This window comes from Cydia pomonella, chromosome 5 (genome assembly GCF_033807575.1).
Source record: "Cydia pomonella isolate Wapato2018A chromosome 5, ilCydPomo1, whole genome shotgun sequence".
NCBI lineage: Eukaryota > Metazoa > Arthropoda > Insecta > Lepidoptera > Tortricidae > Cydia > Cydia pomonella.
This window is the reverse complement of record NC_084707.1, coordinates 26,310,544-26,321,251: the sequence shown is the minus strand read 5'-3', so window position 1 is coordinate 26,321,251 and position 10,708 is coordinate 26,310,544. Positions and strand designations below refer to the sequence as shown.

At 37.1% G+C, this 10,708-nt stretch overlaps 1 protein-coding gene across 1 annotated transcript; it reads left to right on the top strand.

Moving 5' to 3' along the window:
• The first annotated feature begins 80 nt into the window (after positions 1-80).
• LOC133518181 (mitochondrial fission 1 protein) lies at positions 81-7,531 on the top strand. Its single transcript, XM_061851811.1, has 5 exons — positions 81-261; positions 333-446; positions 2,641-2,811; positions 6,053-6,189; positions 7,237-7,531. Exons 1-4 carry the CDS (start codon positions 217-219, stop codon positions 6,173-6,175), a joined length of 453 nt encoding a protein of 150 aa, XP_061707795.1. The 5' UTR covers positions 81-216; the 3' UTR covers positions 6,176-6,189; positions 7,237-7,531.
• The last annotated feature ends 3,177 nt before the right edge of the window (positions 7,532-10,708 follow it).

Genomic DNA, 10,708 nt, shown 5'->3' with positions numbered 1-10,708 from the left:
ATAATAAATACCATTTAAACTTTAACATAGTCCAAAAATACAAGCATTCGAATAAGCCGATCGATAAAAAATCTATCTGTCAAAAATTTGTCAAATACCTCATTACCGACCGTCAGATTTTTCGACTGATAAACGCAAAAATAATGATATTGTTATTTTCTCCGTAGCTTTCTCATAAAATCGTTTTATACTCGTAATTTAAAACACTCGCTTACAATGGAAGACGTTCTGGATGAGGTGGTTTCCTCGGAAGATTTGCAAGTAATTATTGTTTTTGTGCAATATTTGCGTGAGTCACTGGTGCATTGTGTTGAATTGTTGTGTTTGTGCAGAAGTTCGAGAAAGTGTTCCACGAGCAGCTGCACCAGGGCCGCGTCACGCATAAGGCGCAGTTCGAGTACGCGTGGTGCCTCGTGCGGAGCCGTTACCCCACAGACATCAAGAAGGTGCGTCATCAAACATTGTAGAATGCATCTCCACAAATTGCGTGATTTGAAAGTCAATAAATATACTTATATGTGACGTTATGATGATTTTTTCAAGGTTACATGATTATTATTATACTTTGCATAAATCATATGAATCACCAATGATTATATCCCTAACATTGATTCTTTCATTTCTTTATGTGTTTTCCTCTAAAGGGCTTGTCAACACTTGTCATTTGTGTCACACCTTATCTAAACTGTGGGAACTGATGATAAGGCAAACTATTGTTTTCAACTTCAATATATTGGTTGTTTCAATTTTTTTGGACTTTGTATTCAGCAACTATCTTTGTTTCTATTTAAATAATAACTAAGTAATACTATTTTAGTAGACAATTTAATTTTTGTGATGTAAATAGAATTAGTCTTAAATAGGATAATTTTCCTTGTAATTTTAGACACCTATGATATCTTTGAAATAATTATCTAGTAACACTCCTATCCATGGGTTTAAACCAAAAACAAAACTATTCAACATTTTATTTTACCACTTCGTAAACTGACGCATTAGGAGGTCACAGGGGTTAAGAAAGATTATATATTTAAAAAAAATTATTTTCACCACACCAGTTGGTAAAGGCTCCCTTGATTGTTCAAAAGCAGATGAGAAAACATTTCATTTCATCCACATGTGTGGCAACGTAATCTGATGCAATTTTTGAGTTGAGTCCTTATGTTAGCTGGTGGAATTGAGTTTTAAATGATGATTTTTAATGACAAATATTTAATAATTTTTATTTGGATTTAATTCAATTGTTTAACTAATTTTGCCACCAAGTGCCTTGTGCCTTACACACTTCTCTAAAACATTCTATATACTTATTGTATGTTTTAAATTAAATTAGTTTATTCTTTTGGCTTCCCTGGAAAATCAAATCTAGTGCCAAGTTACATGGCCATGAGACTACTGGAAATAACTCTGTGAACTTGCAAGTTTTGATTAAGAATCATGTGTGAGGTGGTCAAAAAATTATGAGTTTAAACCTTGGCTGTGCTCGAAAAAATAAAGTAAAACCAAGATCAGGATCTTTGTCATACACAGACACGAGGTTAAGATACCAACTTACACTCAAATTGTAAAGATTTAATTACACCATAATCACAATTTATAACTATAGCTTTGATTAAGTTTATTAAAAATAAATAAATAAATATCATAGGGACATTCTTACTAGAGTTGTGCCCGCTCGGTCTTTAAAAAGAGCGCTCCGATCTCAGTCAATCGGTCAAACGAACTAGTTCGCTCTTTTAGGTCCTTTAGTTCCTTTAGTTCAGGAGCAAATCTCGAGATCTGAATGAGGATGACTAGGTTATATCTTGCTCTCGCTCGCAAATAAACAGAGCGAGAGCGTGAGAGAGCGACTTTCTTGACCTTGACTCATTCCGATCATTCGCTCCCGACCGATTTGTTACTTGGTACTGACATACCGACTACTGAACTAAAGGACCGAGACCGATTAAGAGCGCTTAAAATGAACTAGTTCCTTTCGGTCTGTGGTGGGATTTCATTCCTTTTAGTTCTTCGGTCCTGACCGACTCAAGCCTAATTCTTACACAAGGGACAATATTAACATAGGGACAACTTGTGTTGTGGGTGCTCAGACAATGATATACTCATACTAATAATAATGTTATACTTCAATAGCTGGGTCCACACTGAGCGAGCATATGTGCGAGGCAATATCCTCACGCACAAAATGGCCAGTGTAGACGTGCCTCGCCCGATTCGACGCGCTCGGGCGAGGAAAACGCGCCCACCGTCTCGGCCGAGGCACGTCTACACTGGCTGGTTTGTGCGCGAGGAGATTGTCTCACGTGTCTGCTCGCCCTGTGTGATCATTGATCTAGTAAATTATGAATTCGCTGAAAGTATACTATAGTATCAATTATAAGGAATGGGAAGTGAAAAACTTAATTAGATTAATAATATTAAGAGCTGGCAGGCCTGCCATCTGTGCTGGTGGGATGAATTGGACATATAGCTCAACAACTGGCCCAAGAGAGAGATTAATGGAAATCAAGAGGGGAGTCCTTTGACCGGCCGAAACTATATATAGGTTTTAATAAAAATACATAAGGGAGATAATTAGACTAATAAACTCTTCAGAGCTTGAGCTTGCACATAACTTTCAAAACCTGGATACATTTCCAGGGTATCCTACTCCTGAAAGAGTTGTTCAACTCGCACCCAGAAGGCAAACGGGACTACCTGTTCTACCTAGCCATCGGCAACGCACGCATCAAGGAGTACAACAAGGCGCTGCACTTCGTCAAGGCTTTCTTAGAGATTGAGCCTGCCAACCAGCAGGTGCTGGCGTTAGAGGTTGGTTCTTTACTGGTCAATTTGAATATGAATAATACAGATCCTAGATGGATAGATAGATATAATATATAGAATACTCTTTATTGGCACACCTCAGTAAAAAGATACAGCTTAAAGAAAAACAATTGATTAAAGATAGAGGCAGTCTTACTTATCACTAAAGAGTGTTCTCTTCAAGACAACCTTTGTGTTGCAAATGCAAATACAAACAAAATATACTATTCCTTGCATACTTACACTTTTTCATAACGAAGGTCAGCTTTTTGGCAATAACACAATAATTATTTTATTTTCATTTGTTTTAAGATTGAATCCTGGTTTGAAAGTTACAAAAGGGGAAGGGAAGCATAAGTTTAATTTTTAAGTTACTTGTACTATGGTCATGTAAGAGAAGAGTTATTGGAATATTAATGACGTAAAATTGACTATTGTTAGACCTTATATTATTGCAGTAAGGCCTGTAATTGGTCAATGTATTATGCCAACAACTACCTAATTTATTCAATGTTTATGATTGTGACCTTCAAGCACATAAAATAGGTATAAGTGTACTCTGAGTTACGAGTATTACACTCTTACTAAACATGCGTGTGTTTCATGTAAATATGTGGTTTCCATCAGTGAATGCTTCATGTGTGTAAGGACCCTTCTGTGATGGAAAACCACATAGTGCTATTTTAAATGTAAGTATATATACCAGTGGTTTCCAAAGTTGACTGGGCTCCGACACACCTAACAAAAACTGCCCAATAGGGTTGTTTCCAATATTTTGAAACAATTGTATTACGTTGTATATTAACCAACGGTTGCCCTAAAATTCAACTTTTACCCTTAAAATGACTTTAAATATGTGAAATTAAAATAAGTAGCTGCTTCCAGTTCTCTAAGTTGCTCAGCTTTGCTGATGACATGAAAATTTTTGCTAAAATTAGCTCACCGGCTGATGCATGTGCACTACAATCTGATCTAAGAAGGCTGGATACCTATTGCATTATAAACAAATTAGATTTGAACCCCACTAAATGTTTTACAGTAACCTTCTCTCGTAAATTAAATAACATTTGTACCCCATATTCACTAAAAAGTAACATTCTTCAGCGAGTTGGAAGCATGAGCGATTTAGGTATTATTCATGACTCCAAACTTATTTTTAGTGAACACATTGATAATATAGTAGGTAAAGCTTCCAGGTCACTTGGTTTTATAATGCGTAGTTCAGTTTGTTTTACCCATCCTAAAACTCTGAAAATCTTGTATTGCGCTTACGTGAGAAGCAAACTAGAATACGCATCTCAAATATGGAATCCTCAGTATCAAATTTATGTTGATAGGGTTGAGAGATTACAGTCAAAATTTATAAAATTCCGTTGTTATAAAATGCGAGTCAACTATAGTTCTATCGACTATCTCAAGCTGTGTAAGAAACATCATTTGATCCCACTTGTTAAGCGCCGTGAAATTGCAGAAATTGCAGATATAGTGTACTTAGTCAATATTATTAAAGGTAATGTAGATTGTCCAAACTTGCTTAATAAGATCTCTTTTAATATTCCGTCAAGGAGGCTAAGGCATTTTCGTCCCATTAGTAATTACCAAGCTACTACTAGGTATAGGAAAAACAGTTTCCTATGCAGGGCAGGCATGAGTTTAAATAAAGTTTCTATAAATTGTGATATCGACATATATAATGATAGCATAGCAGTAATAAAAAATAAATTAATTAGACACTTCATGGGTGACAATAATTCTGGCGCAGGACAAGGCTCGGTGCATTGTTGAATATGTACTCACAGGATTTAACTACTTTTTCTTTTTTTAATTTATTTTTTGTAAAAATGAATCATATATATATATATAGATCTGTTCTTATGCTGTAGGAACTGTATGTGTATGTGTAAATTAAGATGGGCAAAAACTTTTTATAATTTATTGTATTTTTATAAGTGAGAACCTGTAATTGGCTCTGTAATTCTATTGGAAGTTCTAGATATATATAGCGCTGTTGGTTTTCCATGTACTAAAATAAAATAAAATAAAATAAATTAACAAAATATATTTTGGCAGATACTTTCGCGCCCAAAACGCTCTTTGAAAATTGTGTGACGTCACAGTTTACGGTTTGACACAACTATGTACAGTCAACCAATTTGAATCCTAGGCCACTATAGAACCTTGTCGCTTTAACTACTCTATACATGACATGCATCACTCAATAAGCACTGTCGTAGAAGTCATTATGACATGGTTCTATAGTGGCCTAGGAATCAAATTGGTTGACCGTACATGCAGAAAAAAAATTGATACTCAATTCGTAGCCATTTAGGTGGTGGGCAAGCTGGCTACTGCTTGAGTATTAAATTTTGTACTGAGAATAGACAATGGAGGGGCCTCGGTTGATCGCCTAAGAACTGTCAACAGTGTCAAACCGAGAGTTGTGACGGCATCAGAATCTTCAGTGCGTTTCGACTTGGGTCACCTGACATGTGTTAAAAGATAATTCAATATTTACAAAACAATGCTCATTAGAGATCCACTAATGGTAGTTTAACATGTTCTTATAATCCATAAAAAATTATTAGGATACAATTCTGCCCTAAGATTTGTAGATGGAAACAACCCTATTCGGGACCCACCCATTTTGATGAACGTTCGAATTCAGCCAGTAGCCATTCTCCTGACCTGTGAGCCCGATCGGTCGGAATGTCGTCTTATGGTTCAGGGTCCACTTCGCTCGCGATCCAACAATGATGGGTCGCGATTCATAGTTTGGGTATGCTACGATTTTACAATCGAGATTTCTATTGAACTGTCAAAATTCTATGGATTATATGGAAATGCCCTTCGATAGGGTTACGTCATGTATCGCATCAATGCGATGCTGTCAATATCTTATCATGTATTGATGTTATCAATGTAGTCATTTACATAATAGAAACATCTGGCATGTTTCTATAACAAGACTCATTTTTGCCTGCGATTTCGTCCGCTGAGAAGTCAAAGGTATGGGTTGAAAGAAAAAGGTCTCCACTTTATGTATACGAAGCCAGGTGTCCTATATTCCGTATGTTTTACAAAAAGTTAATTACTTACGACTATTGAGGTTAGAAAAATTCCAATCTTAAAAAAAAACGGGGCATAGATAAGTGTTAATTGTTATCCCTAGACATATTGACATTTTGAAATTGACATTTACCTGCATATTATTTTACTTAGAATAATACTGATGTGTTCTGTGTTGCAGCGGCAAATTAACAAGCGCATGGAGAAGGAGGGTCTCATCGGCATGGCCGTTGCAGGCGGCGCCGTGATCGCCATCGGAGGCCTCGTCGGCCTCGGCATCGCGCTCGCCTCCTCCAAGAAATAGCAGTTGGCCATGCTGTGAGTATAGTTAGACTCGTCGTTATAGCAGACCTCGTCGGCCTTGGCATCGCGCTCGCCTCCTCCAAGAAATAGCAGTTGGCCATGCTGTGAGTATAGTTAGACTCGTCGTTATAGCAGACCTCGTCGGCCTCGGCATCGCGCTCGCCTCCTCCAAGAAATAGCAGTTGGCCATGCTGTGAGTATAGTTAGACTCGTCGTTATAGCAGACCTCGTCGGCCTCGGCATCGCGCTCGCCTCCTCCAAGAAATAGCAGTTGGCCATGCTGTGAGTATAGTTAGACTCGTCGTTATAGCAGACCTCGTCGGCCTCGGCATCGCGCTCGCCTCCTCCAAGAAATAGCAGTTGGCCATGCTGTGAGTATAGTTAGACTCGTCGTTATAGCAGACCTCGTCGGCCTCGGCATCGCGCTCGCCTCCTCCAAGAAATAGCAGTTGGCCATGCTGTGAGTATAGTTAGACTCGTCGTTATAGCAGACCTCGTCGGCCTCGGCATCGCGCTCGCCTCCTCCAAGAAATAGCAGTTGGCCATGCTGTGAGTATAGTTAGACTCGTCGTTATAGCGGACCTCGTCGGCCTCGGCATCGCGCTCGCCTCCTCCAAGAAATAGCAGTTGGCCATGCTGTGAGTATAGTTAGACTCGTCGTTATAGCAGACCTCGTCGGCCTCGGCATCGCGCTCGCCTCCTCCAAGGTAATAAAAAAATATCATTCTAAATCATCATTTAAAAGTCAATTCTACTTGCTAACATAAGGAAACCACTCAAAATTTGCATCTGATTATTTTGCCCCAACGTTGCCCCAAATGTAACTTTCTCATTAGTTATTGAACAATCAAGAGGGCCTTTACCAGTTGGTGTGGTGAAAAGGTACATTTATGGCTCTTTAAGTCACACAAAAAATAACACTTGAGTTCCTACTTGTGGCTCTTGAGCTACATATTATTGGTAACTTTTGCTGTGTTTAGCTCTTTTTATAAAACGTTTGGCCTCGTGCCATGTGAGTGTTACCATGTGAAGATTGTAATTAGTATCTGTTGTTGGTTCCAGAATGAATGTCGCGGTCGGCATTCATTACTTCCTCACCAAGACGAAGCGCCAGGAGTAAGACCGGCTTGTTTAGTGCACTGTACAAACATACAAACAAACAAACTAGACTGACACCAATAAAATAAGGATCGCTCCAGGGATGTTGTGTTTCTGTCGAACGTAGCTTAGCCTATATATGTATATGCGTAATTAACATTTTAATTTTAGGCACTTTAATTGTAAGAGTATTGTTATTTATGATGATTAGAAATAGTTGTGTCGATGGATTCCATTAAATAAATATTTTTGTTTTTCACATGGTTAGTATGTTATATAAACTTGCCTTTTATGATTCGTTTCGTTCACCTTGCCCGTTTTAGTATTAGTGACGAAGAAAATGAAAGTACCTAATAGGACTAAAATGTGAGTCCGGGCACGTTTAGTGCCCACTTTTTTGTACTAAGTAACTTTATAATGTATACCAAGTTTGTAACCATTATTTTTTTACGAAGATTACGTGCTAGTACAGTCAGCGTCAAATACTTTGTAGCAACCAAAGTAGCCAAATAGTTCGGTACACCATATATTTAGTATGGTGTACCGAACTATTTGGCCACTTTGACTTCTACAAAGTATTTGACGCTGACTGTACAGTTCTTTAGTTGTGAGTCATGACTCACAAGTAAAGAATTTCGTTAAAATTGGGAATTGGTTTTATACGTCTCAAACGCGATCCCAGTTAGGCGGTCAATCTACGGATAAATGGCTTTTATCTACACACATATCATAAACCTTCTATGATGCCTTAAAAATCCTTAAATAATGGCCAACGTTAAGATAAACTGTATTGTTACAACAAATTTCTTATCTGTGAAAATGTTGAGACATTCAAATTTCAAACATCTCTGAAGAAAAAGCAATTCGATTCGACTTCTATTCTAATATCAGTCGAGATCGAGATGCCTTTTTGTTCGAGATGAAATATAAATTACATACAATTTTGACAAATCTCACATGTTAGTTTGTATCGAACGATACCGAAATAGGCCCCCTAGACTCTAGTTTGTCTCTGAATAAAAAAAACTATGATTGCCTGACATGCGTGAAAAAGTCTTCATTTACCGCCATTTGACGTACAGTTTATCTTTTAATTAGTTTGAAGTATAAAATGAGTTTCTTTTGTTGTTTTTAAAGTAACTATAGCAAAAGTTTCGTTTAAACTGAGCGATAAACACATATCCGCGAGTTCCACCAAAAGAGCAACGATGCCCCAATGTTGGCTGTACTTTGGGTTAGTGAATATATCATAAAAAGTTTATAATTTGTGTGTAGATAAAATAGTGTATGTAACTCTACATAATTAAACATTAAAACACTCGTGTGGTCCTTTCAAGAAACTCACTTCGTTCGTTTCTTAAACCCACACTCGTGTATTTTAATGCCTTTTATTATGTAGCAGTCACATAAACTACTATTATTAACGAGAGAAAAATTGTTTTGCTTTCACAAGGTAACTAATTTTAACCAATCGTCCTTAGGAAGAAAACGGTCGCGTTACACGAAACGAGTCAAAACCCACGTTGAAATGAAACCACACAGTTCAAAACAATTATTTTTATTATTCATGTATATAATAATAATGAATTAAGCGGCGTACAACTAGTACACTAATGTACAATGGCGAAGGCGTGGCATCATAAATTATACAAATCAATACTTCTAATATGTTGTCACAATCCTTGCGGGATTATTCAAATTATTGCATGTCGGTCGCGCGACGACTGTGACAACCCCAGCTAATACATCGGAATGGTGGCCCTCCCGTACACCTGCCACCGGCGGCCACGGGTTAACAATTTAGATAAAACAACGACCGTGGGGCAGATTAACACTTTCACTGCCACTGCTTATGAGGCAACCCGCGTGGCGGGTTCTTGGCATCTAAAAGATTAGGAAAAAGAATTCGTTTCTTATTCAATCTATTTTTGTATTAATTTACACATTTTTAAGTGTTTGAAGAAATCAATAATAGCATAATAGTAATTATAAATATTTTTTTACAATTATTATTTTGCTAGTTTAAATTTGAACGCAACACCCTATCGAGTCTTTACGTCAGCGAATTCTTTAGTAGTAACAGCAATTCACTTAACTGAACACTTGTAGATCTTATCCAGTTGCAATAGAGTTGACAATAGTAGTTAACGATGAAGGTGCATCCGCTCCACGGTCCAAGGTAAATAGAAACGTAACAAGGCTGAGCTTACAGTAACCGGTGGAATACGTCAAACGAGCTGCAAACTAACTATCAGACCCAACTTCATTATTTGTGCACGCTATGAGATTCTAATGTTTGTGTTGCACAGCTAAGATATAATTCATATATGAACCCGCAAAGCGGGTTGCAATTTGTAAAATCTTTGCTGTGCAAGATTTGAGATACATGATACCGCAGTTTGTATTAGTAACAGTGCAACTTATGCCTTTTTGTATAATTCGTATACTTTTATATTTTACGTTAACGTATACCATGTATGGTCATTATGTTGAGATACATAATGTCAATATTTCTATCTATAGTCTTTTCAATTAAAAGTTATTGAAGTATTTATGTTTTAAATTTCCATTTTAGAAAAATGCTCAAATCTTATTTGAAAAGTCTATCAATAGCTGTTTAGTTAAAAATATGGTATCGGCGTCTGCCATGTTTGAGTTTACAACTAAAGAGTGGTATCATGTAGCTCTGCTATTCAACTCTAGTTATTTGCACTATAGACAGTATAGAGTGACCGATATAGAATTGACATCAAATTCAATCACTTAAATCAACGCGCAATAAACACCAATCAACGAGGTGTATGACCCTTGGACATTATTTCTCCCGTCCCTTGTACTAGGATAATTAATGTTGCAGTGAAAACACCCGCTGATTGGACTAATAAACAACAATAAAACTAATAAATTGAGTTTTACATGAACTGTCATGCTAGTGAGGTAAGTAGGTAAATAAAGAAACTAAACGAACTTCCTAAGCTCATTAAGGTAACTAACGCGTGTCCTTGGTCCATCGAAAATCGTTCTGTCCTTTTCATTTAATGTTTTTGTGAGACTGACGAGTGAGGGAGAACGATTTTCGATAGGACTTAAGTAGACTTATAGTACTAGTTACGTTTCACTGGTTTGCTTATATATAAGTATTTTACAACGCAACAGTTACGATGTTGATATTGGGGCGAGATCAGAAAACAGATTAATTGGTATGGGGAAGTATTTTTACGTTGATATACTAAACTATTTTCAAACAGATCGCTTCCTTTCATATAAACTTCCGCCGATAAGAACTCGCCAAGCGGGTTTAGATTTTAAGAAAAAAGTGGATTTGGCAGTGAAAGGAATTTGTAAATGGTACCACGGTAACTGTTGTATTGTTTTGACATATTTCATCTGTGGCAATCGGGTGTATTGAAAAAATATATAATATCTATTCATAATC